This window comes from Vicugna pacos, chromosome 35 (assembly GCF_048564905.1).
Source record: "Vicugna pacos chromosome 35, VicPac4, whole genome shotgun sequence".
Taxonomy (NCBI): domain Eukaryota; kingdom Metazoa; phylum Chordata; class Mammalia; order Artiodactyla; family Camelidae; genus Vicugna; species Vicugna pacos.
Genome location: NC_133021.1, coordinates 35,746,898 through 35,773,073, shown reverse-complemented (window position 1 = coordinate 35,773,073; position 26,176 = coordinate 35,746,898). Strand labels below are relative to the sequence as shown.

Below are 26,176 nucleotides of genomic sequence, written 5' to 3'. Positions count from 1 at the left end.
AAAATGCTGTACAATATTTAATATCAAAATACTTACAAATTCAAATAAATAGCATTTAAACCAAAAAAAATTACTTGGAAAATAAGAAAATATTTGTATAGTCCATTATGTATTTAGTAGGGAAATTTAGCAACTTGTTAGGCTAAAGTATTTAACTCAGTTTTACAAAGAATCTAATTTATGTGGAACTAGTAAATATTTAGACATTTAGCTAATCTTTCATTGTAATTATTGGCTATGTTTTCTATTCAATCAATAAATAAATGGCTGATTGTTTGCCTAACTTTATGTGAAATTTAAGAAATACACAAAGATTAATAGAAATGTCAAAGGTAATTGAATACTGTTTCATGCTAGCACTTTTAAAGGATCTTATTGACTCATCTGTTCTTCAGAGATGAGAAGAATATATGTAGCCTCTTATATAGTAGTTGGAATAAATGTGTGTTGCTGCAGACTTATACACAGTTTTTAATTTTTTTGTAAACTCAGTAATATTTAAATATAGTAAACTTGTTTTAAATAAATGCTTTTTATAGTTCAAGTTAGTTCATAATTATTTCATAAGATCATATTAAAATATATTTTCTTATAATATAGATTTTAAATATTGAGTTCATTAATTAACATTGTTATTTATTGAAACTGCTATGTAATGGATACTTGCTAGGTAACGATTACTGAAGCAAGTACAATAAAGTGTAACATAAGAAATTAAGTACATGTGCTATGGAACAATATATGTGAGTTGATCTATTTGAGCTGAGATAGCTTTAGAAGTCTTAACACTGATGATTTAAAATTCATTCTATTTTGGGACTTTATGATTTTACTATATTAACTACTTGAGGATTTTTGAAAACAACATTGTTTTAATATGCGTATGGAGTACCTTTTCATGTACTTGCTGTCTATCTGTATGTCATCTTTGGAAAAATGCCTATTGAGATCATCTGCCCATTTTTAAATTAGATACATACTGTTGAGTTGTATGAGTTTTTGTGTATTTTTGATATTAAACCCCTATTAGAAAAATCATTTGCAGATATTTTTCTCTCATTCTGTAGGCTGCCTTTCTGTTTTGTTGATGGTTTTGTTTCATGTGCAGAAACTTTTTAGTTTGATGTAGTCTCACTTTTCCTTTGTTGCCTTTGTTTTTGGTGTCAGAAAAAATCCTTGCCAAGACAGATGTCTGTTGAGCTTACTTCCTATATTTTCTTCAGGTTTTATGGTTTCAGGTCTTATGTTCGTCTTTATCCATTTTGAGTTAATTTTTGTGTATGATGTAAGATAGTGGTCCAGTTTCATTCTTTTGCATGTGGCTGTCCAGTTTCTGAGACTGTGCTTTCCCCATTGTATAAATTATGTTTTAATTTTCACTGTCCTAATGATCTCTGTTTGTAAACAATTAATTTTAATATAGTTCTATTTAGCAATTTAGTATTTGTATGTATGCTGTGTAAGAAATCTTTTTCTATTTTGAGGTCAGGAAAATGGTCCACTATATTCTCTTCTAGAAGCTTATGTTTGTATCTGTAACCTATGGAGAATTCATTTCGTTGTGTGTAGTAAGGGTTGACTGACCCCCCCCCCCCTTAGGGATATCTAATTTCCAAGCATTGTTTATGGAGTTATCTTAAATCCATTTCTCTGCAGTGCCATCTTTGTCACGTAAATCAGGTGTCCATATATGCATGAGTCTATTTCTAAATTCTCTGTTCCTTGCCATGAATTTATGACTGTTCTTGTCCCTGTTGGACGCTGTCTTATTAATTACTGTAGCTTTACAATAAATCTTGAAATCTTGCATCAGATCTTCCAATTATATCTTGTTACTTATTATTCATATTTTATTTGTTCCTGGCTGTTTACATTTCCATATCAACTTCAGAATCAGTTTGTTAATTTATACCCCCAAAAAATCCACTAAGATATTGATTAGAATTGATCTGAATTTATAAATCAGTTTGGGTGATAATTGACACTTTTACAATATTAACCTTCTAGTCTATGAATATGATATATTCTTCTATTAATGAGTTTTAAAAATTTTTTCTCAATGTTTTAAGGCCTGTTTTAAGGCTTTCTGGATAGAGATCTTGCATATCTTTTGTAAGATTTATGACTAGATCTGACTTCTTTGTGTGACATTGTAAATAATACCTTAAACAAATTTTAAATTTACTCATTGTCACTACTGTTCAGAAACAAGTATTCTATATAGACCTTCTATCCTCTAATATTATTGAAGTCACTTACTAATTTTAATAATTGATCTGTAGATTTGGGGAGATTTTCTATAGATAGAAGCATATCATCTCTGAATATAGATAGTTTTAATTTTTCTTTTCCAGTTTGTATGTGTCTTATTTTTCTTGCTTTATTGTACTGACTAGGTCCTCTTGTACAATGTTGAATAGAAGTGGCGATTATGGGTATGCTGTTAGGCTATTGTGGTCACATACTTAAATTCTGTATGTTACTTTAAACCTAGAAGACGTCATCGTTACTGTCTTACAAGAGGAATATTTACCCATAAATTGGGAATAGATTTACCGGTATATCTACCCTTTTCATTGCTCTTCGGTTCCTTTTTGCTGTTTCACTTTTAATAGGGAATTCTTTTACTGTTGCCTGAGGAATATCTTTAGTTTTTATATTGTGGAACTACTGGTGATAAAGTATTGGTTTATATAAACTGTATCTTACTCATTTTACTTTTTTGTGGGCAGAGTTTTTGATTGGAAGTTGTAGTCTTTGAGTACTTTGAAGATACCATTTTGTTATCTTTTGCTTCTGTTTTCTTGAGAAGTCAACTTGCAGTTTGTATTATATTGTTCCCTTGAAGACATTATGACTTATCTTCTGGTTTCTTAAAATATTTTTCCGTTTTGTCTTTGTTTATCAGTAGTTTTACTGTGATGTGCTGAGGTGTGGTTTTCTTTTATTAACCTAGTGTTGCTTTCTGATAATGATTCTTGAATCTGTGGCTTGATGTCTTTTGTCAGTAATGGAAAATTATCAGCCACTGTCTCTTTGAGAGTTAATTCTGCTGTTTTTTCTTTACTCTCTTCTTGGGGTTGTAGTGAAATGTAAGTTACGCCTTATTATATCCATATGTCTCTTACGCTCTTCTTTTCTCCAGGCTTTCTTCTGGATACTTTCTTATGAAAAGAATCCTTAGGGTCACTCATTCTCTTTCCATCTGCATCTAATCTGATGTCAGCTTCATCCACTGCATGCTTTAGTAATTGTAGTTTTTTGGTTTTGTACTTCCCATTTAGCTTCTTTTTATTGTTTGTTGTCTCCTGGAATTAACTTTTAATTTCTTGAACATATCAAGCATAATTATTTTAAAGTCTGTGTCTAATAATTGCATCATCTAGAACTCCCTCCTGTAAGTTTGTTTCTCTGTTTGTCACATACGGAAAGTGGGCAGCACAGATGGTTTTGGAGGTTCTTGAGGGAGTGTAAGTCGTCTTAAGACCTAGTAGTCAACCATTTACCATTATTATAGACTAGCTTTATTCCTTTTCCCCCTACTATTATTATTTTTGTTTTCCCTCGAGATTTATTGGGGAGTGGATTCGATCAATAACTGTTTGTTTAGTGTATAGTTTATTGTAGAAGTTGTTGAGGACATAAGGAAGGATTAAATGTTGGGCAGGTAATACATATGAGATAATTATATAGCAATCAGTGACAACATGGAATTGATTAAAATTACAGTTTTTATATATGTGATTTGTTATAATAAATAAGCTACAATGAGTAATAAATCAATACAACTTGGTAATTATAACTAACTTAAGAATAACTAAGAAGACAAGTGATAATCAAATTGTGGGATATTAATAGAAGACCAAACTCATCAGAGACACTAATGATAGTGTAGATAAGAATTTATTGTATGATTTAGGAATATGTCACATTTCATTAGAGAAGAAAGGAATCTTTCAGGAAATTGTGCTGGTAAAATTGATTGCCTCTTTGGAAAAAACCTGTATTTTCATCTAATTTCATATTCTAAAAGTAATTCCACAGTTCCTGATTGGGCATATAAGATGCTTAGAAGCCGCCACTCTATCCTAATGACAAGTAAGGAACCAAACAGCTGTAAGATCAGCAGATCTACTGGGATCCATGAGAGAAGTGAGGCCACAGGACAGATGACTGCCACAAAAGTTGGAGCGACAGAAAAGGCAGATACAATGACAGCTTACTTGAACAAAAACCCACCAGCGGAAACCTCCACAGGAACCAGTGCTGGGATAAGAAACCCTGGATACAACAGGCAAATTGCCAGAGCCTCAGGGTAGACAAGACTGAGTTAAAAATCTGGGGGGACCCAGTCATTGGGGCCCCCCTCCCACTTTTGTGAGAGTTTCCTCCTGGAGCTCCACCAGGTTCTCAGGGGAGTATCGGAGAAAAATCACCTCATGAAAAGGAACCAGTTTAAAATGTGCCAGAGCACTCTGTTCTTAACAAGGCCTGCTCCCTTGAGAAACTATTTTACAGGAGCCTAACTGTCTGGCGAAGGCAAATACTCAACTCCGGCCCAGTGCTAAAGGCCTCCTTGCTGCAGTTCTTTCTACCCAGTGCATCATGTCTTGCTTTCCAGAGAAAAATACTAGCCATACTCAAAGGCAAAAACAGGTGGAAGAGACTGAATAAGCATCCAAACCTGGATCCATGCGGCAGGGATGTTGGAATGGAATGATAGGAACGGAAATTTTTTGATTCATATGCCAGGAGTTTTAATGGAAAAAGTAGACAACATGTAATAAAGTAATGTAATAATGAAACAAATGGAAACTCCAAGAAAGATCAAAAAGAAATGCTACAGAGCAAACTTACTGTCATGGAAATGGAGAGTGCTTTTGGTGGGATCGTTGACAGGCTGGAGACAGCCAAGGAAAGAACGTCTGAGCCTGAGGGGATGACAGCAGGAACCTCTAAAACTGACGTTTAAAGAAACAATCCTGAAGAAGCCAGTAGAAAAGAACACCTTACCTATGGAGAAGCAAAGATAAAAATTACATCTGACTTCCGAGAAACCATGGAAGCATGAGATATTTAGTATTGAAGGGAAAAAAACTCACCAACCTAGAATTGTGTACCCTGTGAAATTATCCTTCAAAAGTGAAGGGGAAGTACTTTCTCAGACAAACATTGATGGAATTTGTTGCTAGAAGAAATGTTCAAGTTTTGCAACTGCCTTACAGCAGATGTTAGTTTTTTAGAAGGAAAATGATACGTCAGATACTCAGGTCTATAAAAGAAAAAAGAAGTGATGAAGAATGAATAAGTGAAGATAAAATAAACTTATTTTTCTTATTCTTAATTGATCTAAAAGATAATAGTTCAAAATAATAGCAACAAATATTTTCAATTTTGTGTGTTTATAAGCAAGTACAGTTGATTCTTGAACAATGTGGGGGTTAGGGGCACCAGGCCCCACACAGTGGAAAATCTGCATATAACTTTACAATTGGTCCTCTGTATCTGTGTTTCCATATCTGTGGATTCAACCATTTGTTTGTCATGTGGTACTGTATTTACTGTACAGTAAATCCATGTACAGAAAAAATCCATGTATAAGTGGACCTGCACAGTTCAAACCCATGATGTTCAAGGGTCAGCTGTATACCCTTATGTGTGCTTATGCATAAGTGAAAGGAATGACAACAATGATACAAAGATTGGAAGAGAGGAGTTAGGAATATTTTGTATTATGAGATAACTTGCACTACCTGTGAGTCAGAAAAATAAACATGAGTTAGTTGTAAATGTATATTGCAATCTCTAGGGCAAACACTACAAAATATATATATGCTGAGAAAGAAAAAATGGACATATAAAAATGATACGAGACAGATCGTGTGGAAGACTAAGAACAAAAGTAACAGTACAAAACAGTAACAAACATGAGAGAGATTAATCCATCTATATCAGTTACCTTAAAGATTAGTGGTCTGAAACACCAATTAAAAGATGAGATTCAGAGTGGATCAAAGAACAAGACCCAGCTATGTGCTGTCTATAGGAAACCCCTTTTAAATATGAAAACACACATAGATGATAAGAAATGGGATACAGAAAGATATGCCTGATCACATAGGTATACTAGCTTACATACTAACACTAATCCAAAGAAAGTAGGAGCAGCTCTACTCATTTTAGACAAATCAGACTTCAATGCAAGGAATGTTATCAGGGATAAAGAGAGGCTCAGTACTCTAAAGATACAACAGTCCTTAATGTGCCTGACAACAGAGCATCAAAATATGTGAGGAAAAACTGATAGAACTGCATGGAGAAATAGATGAATATACTGTTATAATTGGAGGTTTTTCACCTCCTATCAGAAGTGGATAGATCCAGCAGGCAGAAGATGAGTAAGGACATAGTTGAATTCTAACAGTAATATCAGTGAACTGGATATAGTTGATATCTGTAGACTGCTTCATTCTGTGACAGCAGAGTACACATTCTTTGCAAGCTCACATGGAATGGTCACATTCTGGGTCATAAAACACAACTTAATAAATTTAAAAGAATAGAAATCAGAGGAGCGGGTACAGCTCAGTGGTAGAGCGCATGCTTAGCATGCACAAGGTCCTGGGTTCAACCCCAGTACCTCTGTTAAAAAAAAAAAAATCACTTAATGTCTGTTGTTAAACCACAGTGGAATTTAACCAGAAATCGTAACAGAAAGAGCTCAAAATCCTGAAATACTTGAAAGTTAACACACAGGTCAGAGAAGACATCTCAAGAGAAGTTTTTTTTAAACTTTTCTACTAAGTGATAATGAAAATACATCTTATCACAGTTTGTGGGATGCAGTGAAAGTAGTGCTTTGTGAGAAATGTATAGCATTGAATATTACAGAAAATAAGAAAGATCTAAAATCAGTAATCTAAGCTTCCATCTTTAGAATGCAAGAAAAAGAACAGGACATTAAACTCATAGTAAGCAAAAGAAAAGAAATAAGAATTAGAGCAGAAGGCAGTGAAATTGTAGACAGGAACTCAACAGAAAAAATAGTAAGTCCAAAAGCTAGTTCTTTGAAAAGATCAGTAAAATCAGTAAGTCTCTAGAAATAGAAGAGAGGCAGTCACTACTGATCTTCTGGACAATAAAAGGATAATAAAGAAATACTAGGAAAAATTCTGTGGCCACAAATTTGATAACTGAGATGAATGGACCAATTCCTTGAAAGGCAGAATCTGCCAAAACTCATGCAAGAAGCAGACAATTTGATGAGGCATATATTTTTTAAAGAAATTGAATCAGTAATTAATAATCTTCAATAACAGACAGAACCATGCCTAGACATGTTCACTGCAAATTCTGCCAAACATTTATGGAAGAAATTATGCCTGTTCTGTGCAGTCTCTTCTGGGAAGTAGAAGCAGAGGGAATGCTTCCTAACTCATTCTTTGAGGACAGCACTACCCTAATACCCAGACCAGACAAAGACACCACAAGAAGAAAACACCACCACCAAAACAGACCAATATCTCTCATGAGTGCAAATGTGAAGATCTTCAGCAAAGTGTTAGCAAATTGAATCCAGTATCGTATAAAAAGCAATATACGCCGTGACTAAGTGGGATTTATCCAGGTGCACAAGCCTGCTTCAGCATCTGAAAACCAATGTAATCTATCACATCAGTAGGCTAAAGAAGAAAAATCACATGATTATTTCAATAGATGCAGAAAAAGCATTTGACAAAATTCAAAACCCATTTGTAATAAAAACTTACAGAACACTCGGAATAGAGGGGAATTCCCTCAACTTGATCATCTACAAAAAACTCTGCATTAACATTACACTTAATGGTGAGAAACTCAGGTTTCCCACTAAGGTCAAGTACAAGGCAGGGTATCCCCTCACCATTCTTTTTCAGCTTTGCCCTGGAATTCCTAGCTTGGATGAGAAAAGGAAATAAAAGTATACAGATTTGGAGGGAAGAAATAAAGCTGTCTCTGTTTGCAGATGACATGATTGTTTATGAAGAAAATGTGAAAGAATTGACAGAAATCTCTTGGAAATAATAAGCAATTAAAGCAAAGTTGTGGGAACAAAGTTAATAAAATAGAAGTCTATCTATCACTTTCCTATGTACCAGCAGTGAACAAGTTGAATTAGAAATTAAAAACACATTGCCATTTACATTAGAACCCCCAAATGAAATACTTAGGTATAAATCTAACAAAAATTTTACAAGGTTTATATGAGGAAAACTACAAGATTTGATGAACAATATCAAAGAACTAAATAAGGGGAGAGACAACTCTTGTTCATAGGTAGGAAGACTAATGTCAAGTTGTCAGTTCTTCCCAACTTGATCTGTATATTCAGTATTATCCCATCAGAATCCCAGGAAGTCATTTTTTGAATTTTGATGGATATTTGTGGGTTCTGAAGTTTGTATGGAGAGCCAGAAGGCCCAGAACATCCTGCTCGGTATTGAAGCGGAAGAACAAAGTCAGGGGAGTGATACTGCCCAACTTCAAGACTTACTATAGAGCTACAGTGATTACGGCAGTGTGATGTTGGTGAAGTACAAGCAGGTCAATGGAACAGAATAGAGAGCCCAGAAATAGACATATATATTAGCAATATATATTAATATAGGTCAGCTGACTTTTGACAGGCAATGCAATTAAGCAGGGATAGTCTTTTCATCAAATGCTGCTGGAACAACTGGGGAGACACACACACACGCACGCACGCACGCACGCACGCACGCAAATGAATCTAAATACAGACCTTATGCCCTCAGCAGCATTAAACCCAAAATGGGTCATAGACCTAAATGAAAAATGCAAACTGTAAAACTAGAAGAAAACAGGAGAAAACCTAGATGGCCTTGGGTATGGCAATGACTCTAGATGCAGTACCAAGACAACACCAATGAAAGACATAATTGATAAGCTGGACTTCATTAAAATTAAAAAAAACTTCTCTGTGAAAGACAGTGTCAAGAGAATGAGAAGAGAACCCATAGACTGGTAGAAATAAAGAACTCTTCAAACTCAACATTAAGAAAATGAACAAGCTGATTAAAAATGAGCAAAAGACTTGAACTGACACCTCACCAGAGATGACATACAGATGGAAAATAAGCATATCAAAAGATGTTCAACATCATATGTCATCAGAGAATTGGAAATTAAAACTACGTTGATTTACCACTACAAATCTATTACAATGGCTAAAATCCAAAACACTGTAGCACTGATTGCTGACAAGGATGTGGAGCAGTAGGGATACACATTTATTTCTGGTGAGAATGCAAAATGGTACAGCCACTTTGAAAGACAATTTAGGACTTTCTTACAAAACTAAATATACTCTTACTGTACTTCAGCAGTCCCACTTAGTGGTATTTACCCAAAAGAGCTGAAAACTTGCACACAGAAACCTGCACAAGGGATGTTTATGGCAGCTTTAATCATAATTGTCTAAACATGGAAGTAACTAAGGTGTCCTTCAAGGTGAGTGGGTAGATAAACTGAGGGGTGTCTAGACAGTGGAACATTATTTAGCACTAAAAAGAAGAGTTGTCAAGCCCTGAAAAGGCATGGAGAAATGTTAAACACATTACTAAGTGAAAGAAGCCAATCTGAAAAGGTTACATCCTATATGATGCCAACTATTCGACATTCTGGAAAACGTTAAACAGTGGAGAGGTAAGATTAATGGTTGCTAGAAAACTGGGGCGAGCACAGGGAAGGATGAATAGAGGGGGCATAGTGAAACTGTTCTGCATCTTACTTCAGTGGTGGATACTTGTCTTTATGCATATGTGAACACCCATAGTATGTACACCACCAGCAGTCAGCTGTGGACTTCGGGTGATGATAATGGTGTGTCAGTATGTGTTCGTTGATTGTAACAAGTGTGCCCTCTGCTTTGGGATGTTGACAATTGAGGAGGTTGTGGATGTGTGGAAAAATGGGATTCTATTTTCGGCTGACTTTTGCTGTGAAACTAACACTGCTCTAAAAAATAAAGCTTATTAATAGCAATACTTTAATAAAAGTTATTCCCAGATGTATTAAGAAGTCAATATTTTTTAAAATTATTTTCAAAAAACCTGCAGGAAAATACTGTTGACTTTTTCTGACCCAAGTGTGGAAGGACATCTAATCACAAAGGCAATCATGAGGGAGTACATAGCTAGATTTCAGTATAATTTTCATTTAATGTTCATTAAAAGACAGACAAGTTTTTTGAATAACTTTAACATATAAAGAAGGTAATATGTAAATAGGAAAATCGTATGAATAGACTATCAGTAAAAAGTAATTTCAAATTGCTAATAGACTTTAGGGAAATGTTAACCTAAGTCACAAAGAAATGCACGTTATACAATGAGATTAATTTTTAAATTTTATGCAGTATTTTATTTAAATACTTCAAAATATCTATATATTTATGTTAGGTAATGTAATAATAAAACAAGAACTGGAACCCCTCCACCAGAAGTAAAAATCAGCACATCCTTGACTCTGGCGGTGGCTTTTCCTCGATGCAGTCTCTGCTGTGCCCTCAGCCGTGCTCACCCTCCTGGCACGCTTGTCATTCCCTTGCAGTAGAAAGTTTTCCCACGTATGTATGTGTCACCAAGTAACGCACCGTCTAATTTTGCATGTTTTTAGGTCTCCCTGACTTGTTTTCTCTTTTGTTCTCTCCCCTCCGTAGCGTTCGTGTGAGAGGAGTAACAGGCGCTCACGTGGGTGTAAAGGCTGTGTTAATTTGGGCTTGTAGGGTTGGGGAGTGGCAGCACTGTGTGAGGGCTTTTGCCAAGGTTGCTTGGACCAGCTCACTCCCATCAGGGCAGCTAGAGTCAAAAAAACGAAATTTTAAGTGTTGAGAATGTGGAGACACTGGAACCTTTGTGCCCTATTGGTGGGAGTATAAAATGACGCCGCTGCTGTAGAAGACAGTATGGTGGCTCCTTAAAAAATTGGAAATAGAATTACCACGTGATGCAGCAATTCCACTTCTGAGTCTATGCCGAAAATAGTTGAAAGCAAGATCTCAGAATGTTTGTATACACATGTTCATGGCAGCATTATTCACACAACCTGTCCATCCACAGATGAATGGATTAGCAAAATGCGATGTACACGTGCAGGCAATATTATTCAGCCCTAAAAGGGAGAAAATGCTGCAGTACAATACGACATGGGTGGGTCTCAGTGAAATAAGCCAGTCACAGATGGACACATACTGTGTGATTCCAGTTCCTTGAGGTATTTAGAGTCGTCACAGTCGTAAAGACAGAAAATAGTGCCAGGGGCTGGTGGTAGGTAGTGGAGTGTTAGCGTTTAGTGGGTATAGAATTTCAGTTTTGCAAGATGGATGGTGGTGACAGTTGCACAGCAGTGTGACTATATTAACGCCACTGAATTGTACACTTAAAAATGGTTATGATGTAAATTTTATGTTATGTGCATTTTACCACAAGAAAAGAAATTAGGAAAATTCTTCAGAAATTTTTGGTTTTGTGTATTTGTTTTTTCAACTATAGGACTATTGAGAATCACCACCCTAAGCAGCTATTCTTCCTGAAGGGAGTCTGTCATATTCCTCAGATGTATTGGAGCAAAAAAAAGATTGAGGACTATATTAAATACCTGTACAAGTTTTCTGATCTTTCTTTTTAGTATCTTAATCTTTGGTAAAACCTAAATGAAGGCTTTCTCTGGGACTTGTTTGTATAACATAACTGGGAAAGTTGAATTTTGTAATTCCATATCAAAAATTTATCATGTTCATAAGTATGCTGGGCACCTTGGAAGACAGGTGGAAAATAAACATGTCCTTCCTTCCTTACTTGTAATTTTTTTTGGAATTTTAAATTAATTTTACAAGGCAAAAAATTTGTAAGAGATGTATAAGGAAATTACAGTTAGAATACACATGAGAATTGAGTTTGATTCTGGGGGAAAGGGTTGAGCGGGAGCATTTGCGTCGTGGAAAGCCCTCCACGGAACAAAGGGAGTTTTAGTAGTTAGTACAGAGGCAGAGAGAACTACTAAGAGCTACTGAAGCAAAGTTAGAGTTACAGAGTTTTAGGACATACTTAGGAATTTTGAGTAGTTCCGTTAGGTGGTAGCATATAATATACATTTAGGAGAAAACAGACAAGTTTGGTTTGGCCTAATCAATGAAGACCTTAAATTATAAGCTGTCTGCGTAGAACCTAGGAAATTTGTTTTCTAAGATTTTCTTCTTATTGATAAACACCTAAATTGCTATTCTTGTCTTCTATCTGGCCATGTTACTCATCAAATTTACTAGATAATGTAAGGGTTTTGTCTGTTTACCTTATTGCTGTATTCCCAGAGCATAGAATAACGCCAGACACACAACAGGCATGCCTGCAATGAATGATGTTAGATTTCATAAGAACAGAGAATTTCAGTGGTTGTACCTTAAAGGGATCTTGTCCTGATAGGTCAGGCTGTTCTGGTACTTTTATAACCTGCCTCAGGCTTCGCTGTGTTCAGCTGATTTGGGTTTGCACCTTTGCGGTGTTCCTGCGTTCCTGAAACTACATGCGTCTTCCTCATGCTGCACCTTCATTGCAGGGCATGTCTGCCTGTGTGACTTGATGTAGGTAGATCTCAGTAACCTTTGGGTTTAACTTTACATACGTTTTCCTGAAGTGTAGCATTGCTTAATTCTTTAATCTTGATTTTAACCATTTCTAGGAATCAAGTGACATCATTTTCAGAGTTTCTGCTACTAGTCTGTACTATGTTCTCCTGGTTGTTGTGTGAATAGTTATATTTACTGTATATTTTAGTTTTATTTTTAAATGTTAGCTTTGTTCTATATTTTCTGTGGTTCTGAATAAATTATTCTTGATTTTACCTATACGTATTTTGAAAAGCATCTTTAAGTTGACTGTATGTCAGCTGTACCTGTTTGTATTCTTTAGTGTTTATTCCAGGGATTATAATCTGCATCCTCAATTTACTATACTTCACCTTGAATCAATATGATAAATAACACTTCACATAAAATGTAAGAATTTATAATGTTATAATTACTCTCTACCCCTTCCCTCCTTTGTACTATTGTTGTCACCTGTATTTTATTGCTACACGTTGTGAGTCTAATGATACCTTACTGATACTGTTTTCATTGTAGCTGTAAACAATTATCTTTTCCAAGAAATTAAATTTTATTTTATATTTTCCCATATATTAACCATTTTGTGGTGTTACCTAAGCTACAAGTAGTGTCTCTCTTGTCTGAATTCTCACGGCATATATTTTGGACCATCCATGTCATATATGACATTACAATTAGTAGTTCCATGTATATGTCAAATTTCCTCTGCCAGTTTTATGTTGTTTTCTGTCAAGGATTAGAATTTGTACATTTTAAAATTCTTCATTATGTTTATTAGCACATTGCCTTACAAAAAATAGGCAACTATTTGGGTTTTTTTTTAAGTTTTTTCTAAAGTATTTTTTTTTAAAGAATGCCTGAAGTTTTGTTATTTTATCTGAGTATTTGCATAATTTGACAAGTTGCATTATTACAGTTCACCATTAGATGACACTTGCTAACATTTTATTTTCCTGCCAATAAGTTCCTTACTATAGTGCTCATCAGGTTTGGAAAGTAGACACTCCTATACAAGTGCACTTAAACTGAGAAGTTTCTGTACATTTTGAAGTGGTTGCTTTCTAGAAGAGGTATATTCATAAATTACAATTTTAAAGTCTTTGAATTTTATGGCTGAGTCTATCCTGGACCAACTAATTTTCCTTAAGTTTTCTTTAAAACTTGAATGCTGGCATTATATTTTGATCCTGAATTGATTTTGTAATTCTGAAAAACACCTTCTTAATTCCAGGAGCCTAACTGATCATAGACTCACCAAAAGTAAGTCTCCAGTTAACCTTTGATAGGAGCTGCTGGTTTTATTTGGGTTTGTTGGAGGAAGGAGAACCGATTTAGCTATGAGAAGAAACAGAGGTGAAGAAAAAGAGATTCATAAGGCACTGCTGGCCAGTCGTGGAACACAGTAGAGTGCTAAGAATGAGTTTTCCCCATGTATCTCTTCCCTTAGAAGGTAGGAGAGGTCAGGTCAAGGAGATTGCAGCCATCCCCAAAGCTCTGATGTTTACTTCATGCCCGAGGGCATCAGCGTCATAACCTGTGTGATTCAGGGGTCAGGTGCCTCAGTGGCCTGACAGGGCCCCCTGTGCCCAGCGCAAGGGGGTCCAGGTGTGTGGCCTCTTTCTGCAGTACCACTGCTCATCAGACATCCAGGCTGTGGCCCCGTTTTTTCCTCATCTTGCCAGGACACAGCTGGTGGCCGTTTTCCTCAGTTTATTCAGAATATTGAAATTTGAATAAATCAGCAGTGTTGTTTCCTAATAACATAATGAACAACCAACACTTACTCCAAGCATGTGAACGTTTCTAATAATGTGGGTCCACCCATGCCATCTTCTGGTATACTGACCCCCCCAGCCTTTCACACCTCAGCCAGCAATGACTAGTCTGTGTTTTCTGTTTATGATTTATTTTTTTAAGGAATGTTTTCATTTATCAGTATGGTTGTATTACATTGAGATATTTAAATTATGAGTGTAATAAAGTACCTAATAATTGGGACATTTAAAATTCCATTTTGCACTGATCTGTCAAATTACACATAATATAATATCAAAAAAATGAATTTTATGTTTTAACATTTTTGGTTTAGAATACATTGTAAAAGTGTATTCTTTGGCATATTGGTATAAGGTGGCCACTTTCTTGGGAAGACCTTTTTAACTGGTCTTACAGTGTCATTCTCGTGAAGTGAAAATTTTTATGGAGTAATTGGTGAGACGGATGGTAGAAGGCACAATTGAGAGTTGGCTATACTCCATACATAGGTGCTGGGTAGTGTTACTCGCTTATGCTGATGACAGTTCCTTTTGTAATCTGTGCTTTCCCTTACATTTGTGTATTGCTGCAGCTAAAGGAGCACACAGGTCATGGCACGCTTAACAAAGAGGCGGCAGGCGGATACAAAAGCTATCCAGCACCTTTGGGCAGCCATTGAGATTATACGGAATCAGAAGCAGATTGCCAACATTGACCGTATTACAAAGTAAGTAATTTATACAAAAAAAACCTGTAAAATTTTATAGTAAGTCTTTGGGGAGAAAAGTTCCAAAGATAATTTATTATAATAGCCAACATATACTACAGTCACTTTTTGCCTTGCAGGAGTATGTTTTTAGGGGAACAAATATCGAAACACAAGCTACTTTGGTTTAGAAGTGTATAAATGTATATCAGATAAGTACATATCAATGTGTGCTGTTTCTAGTAGTACACTAATGGATTTTTTGTTATCAAAATTTTTTCAACTCTTGAAAACAAGTCTCTGTCTTTTATTAAAAAGGCTTTTAATTAATCACTTGCTTTTATGGAAACTGTCTCCTGTTCATCATTCACTGCAGCATGGTAGGTCTAGTAAATGATATCTAAGTGGTTTGTAACACACTAACCAAGAATTTTTAACAATTTAATCCTATATGTTATTAGTTATATTAAATAAATCTTCATTTAAAAGAAGAAAGTTTTGTTTTCTTGTTCCCAATGCTACTTAGCTTGGTAGCCCAAGATGCAGAGGAAAAAAATAGATTACTTTATGAATACTTTTTTAGTGTCATATGCTAATTATAGTGGAGTCTTCAGATAACCCTTGATTTTGTTTTGTTTCTCTGGTATTTCTAAAGGAATGAAGCTAAATTCATCTTTTAAAAACGTTTGAATGATAGCTTTTGGTAATTTAGATCAAATTTCTTCATACTTATTCCATGCATTCTTTAGATGCTAACCTATAAAAATGGAAAACAAATGACTTACCAGAGCTCATTTAATTAAGTGCTTATTTTTATCCTTATTAATAAGTAACAAAATTAAGTACCATATGTTTTTTGTCCCTTAGCCATATCGTGGTGAAGAAGATTATAAAGGTCACTTAAGAGGGAAGGGACGGGAGAAAGAGGAGAGTTGTTGCTATATGTTGCTCTAGCTCCGTGTTTCCCCTTGGAAAATTTCGAAATTGCCTATGTACAACTCCTAGCTCCTATAGGTGAATAGAAGGGGGAAAAAATAGGTAACAGCTATGTGGAAAATAAGAATGAAATAAGCAGTACATAATAATTAAATGACTTTTAATATTGGTGATAATTGGTATGAAAACATTTTTTTTAAAACCTCAAAGAATAAAAAGCCTTAAGTATTTTCCTATGGTTGGGATTTAAAAACAAACAAACAAACAAACAAACAAGCAAACATAGTTTATGTGTATCACAAATTACAGAAGAATGTGGAAATAAGATACTCTATGTACTTAATTTTTAAAAATTTAAGTCGTTTAAGCTTGGCTGAACTTCTTCAACTTTTCAGGCTATTACTTCTTTTTGAATCTGTGACATCTTTCTCTAAAAGCTCTAGGGACATTCTCTGGGAAGCTATGGGAATCTCCCAGGTGAGATGTACATGGTGTGGCCAACAGAGTTGTTGACGTGGGTGTCAGTGGTCTTTGGATGATGATGACGGGTGTTTGTACATGTGTAACATGTTGGATTGTGAGAGACACAGAGGCTGTTGACAGAATTGCACGCCTCTTCTTGGTGTACACGATGAATTGTCCACACGCATGCTCTCCTTTCCTCATCAGTGCAGCCTTAAGGGTGCCGAGGCTTATTTTCCTTCATGTCCTAAGGTCCATCCATATATCTTAAGATAAATAGGAATAAATTCATTCACCTGCCAAATAGTCATCGTTTTGTCAGTCTTATCTAAAGATAAAAAAATACTAAGAAAATCAGAGGGTGAGAGTTTGAGTGTTTCCCAGTGTTTTCTTCTGCCTCATCTCATCTGAGAATATGCCATATTCCTCTTTATCACTGGGGTGTATTCATAGCATCTTGTGCTGCTTTCATAACATTACTCACGTGTGTAATTATTTCCCTGCCAGACCATCAGCCCCAGGAAGGAGCTGTCTAGATAATTGCCTAGTCCGGTGCCTTGGCTTCTCAGCAGTGTTAATTTCCTTGCTCGTAACCCTTGCCAAGGTAAGTTAGGAAGAAGCATTGGACCATGACAGGAAGTGAGATCTTTTGCTGTAAAACCTAATAATCTTATTCTGTATTCTAAGTAGGTAAATACTTTTCAAGCCTTACATTAATTTTAAATAAAGTTGTTCTGCTAAATTACAGCCAAGTCTGAACACAGAAGTATCTTTTAATCTTTCCGAATATCTTAAGTCACTGAAGGCTTTGGTAGAGTTATTGTAAAGAATGTATATACAGTCGTTAAGTTTCATTCTATATTTGACTGATGAGTGACTCCCTTATAAAATTAAAAGCTATACAGCTTCAGTCACTTAGTAAAAGTTTTGGGCTTTGGGGTCATGTCAAAGCCTGATATACCCTAAACACTATAATTTACTTCTGTATGATGTTTTAATTCTGCTTGTTCTTGTTTGAAATGTCTTTGAAGTCACTTTCAGTCCATAGGTTTCTCATTCATCTTTCTGTTGTTGTTGTTTTCCTTTGCAATTTGTGTATTTAAGGAACTGGTTCGTTTACTCCGGTTTCTCATAGTCTGCCTTTGCTGATTGTATCCTTGTGATGTTCTTTAGCCTGCTGCTCATTCCTCTGCATCTCCTGGAAACTGATAGTTTATGCTAGAGGCGTGGGGGAAAGGGTGAGACTTCTTCATGGGTGTTCTGCCTCTTCTTATCCAGTGAAGTTGGTACTAAGGCTGGTGCACAGTGGCTCAATCCAATAATTCAGTAAAAATTGCGGAATAGTGATAATGTAATCTTATCTTTTCTTTTTTAACTGGAATACTTCTGTAAGGACATAAACTTCCCATCATATACTGTTTGGTTACCACGTGGTATGGTTCGTATCAGAAAAGTGGAATTAACTGATTTTTTTTACTTAAGCTTTCAAAATAGCAACCTCTAATGGTAAGCAATTAGTTTTGTTGTTGTTGTTACTTGGAATTCATGCATTTAAATACATTTGGTATATTTCAGTCCATTTCTAACGTAATCCCTTCTGGTGCTCAAGTTTTCCTTTCTTTGACTAATTGGAGCTTCTTCACATTGGGTTCTAAAGTTCCTCTCTGCTTTCTGATACAACAGAATTTTTGCAGGCTCATCTAGGATACACTGTGCCCCAGTGCTGGCACCACTGATTTCTCTAAGGGACTCTGGTTTCTCTCAGTTAGAAATTGTGTTCCATTAGCACTTTCTGGCCCTCAGTGTGCTCAGTGCCACCAGGTCGGTCTCTGTTTTTCGACCTGTGTTTTTCAGAGGTCAGTTGTAAATGTATAATTTATAAATTACTATCATCTTGTTTAGTTATTTATTGGGGCCTTCTTTTATGCTCTGTTGGTTTCTTTTCCTGTCTTCTATATTTGTAATTTTCAGTTTTAGCAGTTAGGAATAAAGCTGCTGTCTATTTTTAGTTTTTAATGTTTTCTTTCTTTACGACTACTGTTCATGACATTTTCTGCCAGGTACTCACTTTTGTGTGCCTTCGAGTTTAGACTTCACTTCTGAAGTGGTTTTTTCCATTTATTTCTCGTGTTTAGGTCATTTCTGAGCTTATCTAATTCTGACTTATACTTTCCTGTATCTTATTTCACTGTCTTACTGTCTTTTCGTGTGTTTGACACAGTAGTTCCAGGTTTCATCTCTTGTGGGCACATCTCTCAGGCATGCTTTCATTCCTAAGGAAATTCTGCTCCTTCAGCCACAGCCCTTTTGTGTTGGTCATTCTCACGTGAAATCAATTTTTCTGAACTTGCATCAAGGAAAGGTGGCTGAGAACGGTTTTTCTACATACGGCTTTAAAGCACCTTTAGTCATTTTTATGAAGTGCTGAAAATATGGCCTCGTATTTTCCATGATTTCCTGCTTTTTCTGTAGCTTTTTCCAGAACCACAGTTTCTTCTGTACCTATTGTCCTTACACTGGAGATCTTTCTGATCTGACTTAGTAATGTTTGATACTTTTATTACAACAATTTCTCTACACTGTGGGGCTCTGTATCAAAAGAAAGCTTTGGCTGATTAATTTTGAGTGTTCATAGGGCTCATTATGCTCCAGCCCCTTAAAGCTTTAACATGAATTTATGAATTATCATCCCTTACATGCAGATGGGAGTGTGTAAACCCTATCTGGTTTCAACTGCTGCTCTCAAATTGACCCACTTTCTTTCCAGTGACTACCTGTTGGTTATTTTAGCCTCCTGTACTCAGTTCCATCAGGGAATCTGTTACGTCCCGCTGCTTTCTCCCTCACAGGTGTCAGTATCGGTTGGGATTGTAGCTTTTGGAGATTTGTCCTGCCCTGCTCAGACTTTGGGATTCATGGAGATTCTCATCATGTAATTTTTTTTGTTTTATGTTGTCCAGAGGTGGGACTGTCTCTTTGTCTTTCTCTACCTTTTCCAGTAACTTTGTCTAGGAGGTTTGGGAGACATTAAAAATCATGTTACTGTTAGCATCTTTCAGCTCACAGCAGTCTTGTCACTTTTCTTAAAAAAAAAAAAATGATAAAGGCACTGTATGTTTTCTAAAGTCCTAAAGCAGAGCTAACAGCAATAAAAATTCCATCTAGCAGAGGCAAATCCAAGGAACATTCTTCATGTTTGTATATAACATTAGAGACATCAAAATCTGCAGCTGTATCCTCTTCAGTGGATCATTAAAATGTTAAGACTTGTATTGAAATTTAAAAGGATATTTCCTGAGTAGAAGCCTTAGAACCGCAAAGTTAACTGAACGGTTAGGGATTAGTAACAATTTCTGGAACAAAATCGGAAAACTTTTCTGTGTTGGAGATGTTTCTTCCATGTGACCTGATGCTATGTAACCTTCAGGGCTCATGGCAGTTTCCTCCTAGTAGTTGTCTCTTCACCTCTCTTGGAGAGAGTCCTCAGCCTTCATTTTAATTTCTTTTAATTTTACTTTTTTTTTTTTAACTGTTAGTGTTCTGTTCAAAAAGGAGTAGAAAGGTACTATAAGTTAGAGAATCGTTGAGATTTACGGAATATTTCAAGTATTTAAAACATTTAATTCAGGGAAACTTCTTTACAAATTCTATTATATGGGGATGGAAAGTATTTTTACAAGAAAGAGTCCATTTGAAATCAAAATATATATATATATATATTTGGGTTGAAATTTTATTTTATTTTTTTTAATTAATGGTTAGTGGCATGGGAGTTATAGCTCAGTGGTAGAGCAACTGCTTGGCCTTCACATGGTCCTGGGTTCAATCCCCAGTACCTCTGTTAAAGGAAAAAAGAAAATTAAAAAAACAAACAAACATAAATTAATGGTTAACCTGGGCCTCTGATTGAGAAGCTCGTGTTTATCAGTTTGATTTAATGATAACATAAAATCCCATACATGTCTTCCCTTGGAAGCTATATAAGCACAAAGAAATTTTGGCACCTCATTTTTAGAAACTGAATGTTGTTTTCTGATGTTTAATCATAAAATTGAAACAAATGAGTCATTTTATCATAAAAATAAAATGCATTAGTCAGTATAGATGAAGATATGCATAGGCAAGAGTAGCTTCTCTCTTAGTCTAAAGGTCTGTAAATGCTAAATTATAAGTAGCATGTGAATTCATCAATTTTATGGAATTTGGATAGATGTCATGAAATTAAAGCTTTGAAATATTTCATTACTTAGCATTTATATAAAACAAGTATTTGTAACGTATTTTTATGCTTAAAGTCATGACATTAGCCCTTGTTTAGTTTTTAAATGAAGGAGCAGAGATGGAGTCATATGACAACAGAATGAATAACAGAAATGCAATTTAAACTTTAAACCTCTACGATTCCCATTATGATTCATAACTCGTGTTGTTTTTCTAAATGTCACCTATATTTTAATATCCAGTAAAAATAAATTGCATATGTCATTTTTTTCCACTTTAATCCAAACAAATTATTCCAAACACCTAGTTTGGATAATTATAGCATTAGAGTTTCAGTATTCTAGGTAATCGTTCTAAGATAATTTAAAGACATGCTTTTGAAATAATTATGAACTTTATATTAGTCTCTGCCAGCATTGTTGGCTAGCACTATTGGTGTCATTGGGAGAGGTCAGTTGGCTCACATAGTAATATGTATAAAATTGAATTTTATTATTTGTTACAGCCTCTTACGATCTTTATCAGTATTTCTGCTTCCTTTGCTGATTGTGACGTCTTGAGGGTAGGGCATACATCTTTCCTATCTTTGGATCTTAGTGTGAAGTGTAGTAGCTGAGACAGGGCACTGAGAAAAGGCTTCTTAATTGTAATATTCAGTTGCATTAACTGAAGAAGTAGTTTCAAGGAGGATTATAATAATTGAGAACATTGAGCCATTATTTTGTGACAAACACAATACTTCATATGATTTCTCATGTAGTTTTCACACGGGAGCTCCATGAGGTCTGTTGTCATGATTCTTATCTGAGTGACGTGGATGAGGAAGCCTAGGCAGGTGACATAAAGTACATAAAGCCACACAGGTTATTGGTGGCAGAAGTGAGATTTGAATGTATATCATAGTCCAAATTGTTAACCATTAAATGTTTTCTTTTGATATTTAACAAATTTATATTTGTATCCTTGCAAACTCTGAAGTTTTTAAGCCACTGTCATCTACTTGGTGCTTCCTCATTATCTCATTTCACCCTGACAGCTACTCAGACGTTCAGATTAGCCCACTTTATGGGTGAAGGGCATGAGGCTATCTGAGTAAATTGTTTGTCACAGGTTAGGTGTTAGAATTAGGGAGAACTGAGTTCTTCAGAATATAATCTGTGTTTTAAAATGAATTATTGATGATGCTGTTTAGGTTTTGAAGTTTATTACCTTTTTGTTCAGTGCAGTTTTAAAATAAAATACTTGTTGTATACCTGTCCATCTATAAAGCACCTCGTGGCAGATCATTATTATCTTTATTTTTTATTGTGGTAAAACACATAATACAAAATTTACCATCTTAGCCATTTTTAAGTGTACATACGGTTCAGTGGTTTGGGATACACTGATGGTGCTGTGGTGCTGTCACCACCATCCATCTTGCCAGCTCTTCTCATGCTGTGAACTGAAACTTGTCACCTATTAAGTAGTAACTCCTCCTTCCCCCTAGACCCAGGAAACCACTATTCTACTTTCTGTCCCTATGACTGTGACTACTCTAAGTACCTCACGTAAGTGGGATCACACAGTATTAGTCTTCCTGTGAGTGGCTTATTTCACTTAGCGTAATGGCCTCAAGGGTCATCCATGTTGTAGCATATTGCAGAATTTTCTTCCTTTTTAAGAATGAGTAATATTCCATTGTGTGTATAGGCCACATTTTGCTTAACCATTCACCCATCGATGGACACTTGGGTTGTTTCCACATTTTAGCTATTGTGATCAATGCTGCTATAAACTTGGGCTATGAATATCTCTTTGAGACTCTGCTTTCAGTTCTTTTGGGTATATACACAGAAGTGGGATTGCTGGATCATATGATAATTCTATTTTTATTTTTGGAAAACCATAATGTTTTCCACAGCAGTTGTACCGTTTTACTTTCCATAGTGCACAAGAGTTCCAAATTTTATGCATCCTCATCAACACTTGTAATTTTCTATTATCTTGATAGTAGCCATCCTGGTGGGTGTGAATTGTATCTCATTGTGTTTTGATTTAACGTTTCTCTAATGATTAGTGATGTTGAGCATTTTTTCATGTGTTTATTGACCATATAAATATCTTCTTTGGAGAAATGTCTGTTCAAGTCCTCAGCTCATTTTTGAATTTGGTTGCTTGTTGTTGAGTTTTAGGAGTTCTCTGTGTATTCTGGACACTAATCCCTTACAAGATGTACGCTTTTTGAATATTTTCTCCCATTTGTGGGTTGCCTTTGTACTCTGGATAGTGTTTCTTGATGTAAAAAATTTTTAAATTTTCATGAGTCCAATTTGACTCTATTTTGTTTTCTGTGCCTTTGATGCCATATCTAAGAAATCATTGCCAAATCCAGTGTCGTAAAGCTTTTGTGCTGTATTTTCTTCAGAGAGTTTTATTGGTTTTGGTTTTACATTCAGGTCTTTGATCCGTTTTGAGTTAATTTTTGTGTATGCTGTTAGGCGAAAGTCCTCCTTTATTCTTTTGCATATGGGTACCCAGTTTTTACGGTACCATTTGTTGAAAAGACTCTTCCCCACTGAGTAGTCTAGGCACTCTTATCAAAAATCGTTTGGTGGTTTGATGCAAGGGTTTATTTCTGGGCTGTCTGTTATTCCATTGGTCTGTATGTCTGTCTTTAGGCCAGTACCATACTGTTTTGATTATGGCAGCTTTGTAGTAGGTTCTGAAATCAGGAAGCATGAGTCCTCTAGTTTTTTCTTGTTCTTTCAAGATTGTTTTGGCTGTTTGGGGTCTGTTGAAATTCCATATGAATTTTATGGTGACTCTCTTTGGTTAATACTTTTATGGTTAATAATTTTATGATGATTCTCTATGGTTAATAAGACTATTTGGGTAATACTGACATTTTAGTAATATTAGTACTTCTAATCCATGAACATGGAGGTGTTTCCATTCACAGTTGACCCTTGAACAACACAAGTTTGAACTGTGCAGATCCACTTACATGCAAATTTTTTTCAATAAATATGTACTACAGTACTACATGGTCTGCAGTTGTTTGAATCCATGGATTTGGAACCTCAGATACGGAGGGCTGACTGTAAGGTTATATGTGGATTTTCAACTGTATGGGAGTAGGCGCCCCTAACCCCCACCACGTTCAAGGGTCAGCTGTATTTGTGTCTTTAACTTAAGCAGTGTTTTGTAGTTTTCATTGTATGAGTCTTTCACCTCATTGGTTAATTTAATTCCTAAGTTGCAGGAATGCTGTTGTAAATGGAGTTATTGTCATGATTTCCTTTTCAGATAGTATCTGCAGTGATCTTTCTACTTTTTCCTTTCCAACTTAAATGCCTTTTGTATCTTTTCTTGTCCAATTGATCTCGCTAGAACTTCCAGTACTGTGTTGCAGTGGTGAAAGCAGACATCCTTGCCTTATTCCTGATCTTAGAGGAAAAGCTTTCAGTATTTCTCCCTTTCACCATTAAATGATGATTTCTGGGGGTTTCTCATATATGGCTTTTGTTATGGTGAGGTAGTTTCCTTCTATTCCCCATTTGTTGAGTTTTTTTTTTTTTTTAATCATGAAAGGATGTTGTATGTTGTCAAATGCTTTATCTGTATCTCCTGAGGTAATCATAGGATTTTTATCTTTCATTCTGTTAATGTGTATCATGTTTATTGATTTACATAGTTTGAAGCATTCTTGTGTCAATAAAGCACCTGCTAGTGGAGCATTACTGTTAACCATTTTAAAAAAAATTTCTGCAAGTACCATGACCATATTGTAGGATACTTGCAAAATAAAAGACAGACAGATAATCACCAGTCGTTTCTTTACCTAAATTCCAGCAAGGGACCCATTTTGGTTGATTTCTTTCCAGTCGTTTTCCACACGCTTGTTATCTTCTCGACATTATTGAGCCTTTTTCCTTGTTGTTATCAGGCCATCATAAGTTATCACTGGTAATGGCCGTGTAGTATTCCATCTGGGGAGCCTGTTCTGTGGGGAGGAGGGATGAGTAGTAACATAAACATTTACTGTAAGGTTACATCATGTTACCATGCTCACCTTCAGAACAACCACAGGGGTGGATGCTGTTAATTTTACTGCGGAGAAGTTAAGTCCCTTGTGCAGGGTCGGGCAGCTAATAAGTTGTAGAGCTGGCATTTGAACTGAGATCTGGTGACTTAAGAGACCATGCTTTTTCCTCTTTACTTTTGTGTTGCCTCCATATGCCATTTATTTAATTCTTATGAAAACTCTTAAGTGTTTTAATTATACAGATAGTCAGTAATGTAAGTAATGAAGGTGGAAGCTTAGAGGATAAACAGTGGCTGGTAGAGGAACCATTTGTGTAGATTGGGCTAAGTTCTGGGCACTGGGCTAATAGCTTTACATTCATTACCTCATTCAGCTTTTATTACAACCCTGTGAGTACATATTATCATCATGCTGCCCTTGCTTAGGTAACTTGGGTGTTTTCAGTTTTTTTTTCACCAGTCTCCAGGCGTTATATCCTCTCCTTGTGCTTTGAAGTATTTCCTTACGATGGATGCTCAGATTGTCTCCACTTCCCCTCCACATTACAAATAACCACACATTGCTCCAACTCTCCACTATGAAAAGCAGATACCAGTTTGCTTTTTGACCTATACGAGGAACTTGTTGGTGTGTGTATCCAGGAACAGAATTCCTCCTTGACTATAGGATATACATCTACTTAACCTGACCAAGATCTGGAGAGAGGATGCCCATATGCATGCTTCTTGGTGCACAGGACCCAGTTTCTGCGTCTGCACATACTTGACGTCCAGTTGCACGACTTTTGTTACTGAGATAATTAGTATGTGTTTCTGTCTTTATGGATGAGAACACCAGTTCCTGATGTTCATACAGGTTTTGGCCTTTTCTGTGGATGCCTGTGCTTATCCTCTGCCCGCTTTCCGGTTGGGGTTGTCTTTTCCTGTTGATTTGCAGAAGCTCTTGTTGTTAATTCTCGGGTACACTTCCTGCTTTGTAAACATCGTTTCTTATTCTCTCATCTGTTTATTAAATTTTCCCGTATTGTTCTTTGTTGAACAGAAACTTTAAATTTTTTTTTTAATTTTTATTTATCTGTTGTAGGGGGAGGTAATTAGGTCTATTTATTTATGTATTTTTAGAGGAGGTACCAGGGATTGAACCCAGGACCTTATGCATGCTAAGCATGTGCTCTACCACTTAAGCTATACCCTCCCCCAGAAACTTTAAATTTTGATGTGCTCAAATTCAGTATTTTTTGCTTAATGTTGTGTGCTTTTGAAATCTTATTTAAGGATTCCTTCTTCTTTATTAACCCGCAATAATATTCTCCTACATTTTCTTTTATTAACTTTATAGTTCTACCTTTCACAGTTAGGTCTTTATCTGTAGTTCTCTCTTTATGTGGTGGTAGAAAAGGATCCATTTA

At 35.7% G+C, this 26,176-nt stretch overlaps 1 protein-coding gene across 17 annotated transcripts in view; it reads left to right on the top strand.

The window, feature by feature from the left end:
- ZMYND11 (zinc finger MYND-type containing 11) overlaps nt 1–26,176 on the top strand; it is an 86,231-nt gene that overhangs the window by 5,324 nt on the left and 54,731 nt on the right. For 11 of the 17 annotated variants that reach the window (XM_072955308.1, XM_072955321.1, XM_072955317.1 and 8 more), the window contains exon 2: nt 15,009–15,143. In XM_072955308.1, the coding sequence (XP_072811409.1) occupies nt 15,028–15,143 (116 nt within the window). In that variant the 5' untranslated portion in view covers nt 15,009–15,027. Of the gene's footprint in view, nt 1–12,618; nt 12,638–13,032; nt 13,052–13,902; nt 13,922–15,002; nt 15,144–26,176 lie in introns of those variants that run through there. The other 6 variants (XM_006215947.4, XM_006215945.4, XM_072955311.1 and 3 more) reach the window with 5 other exon arrangements.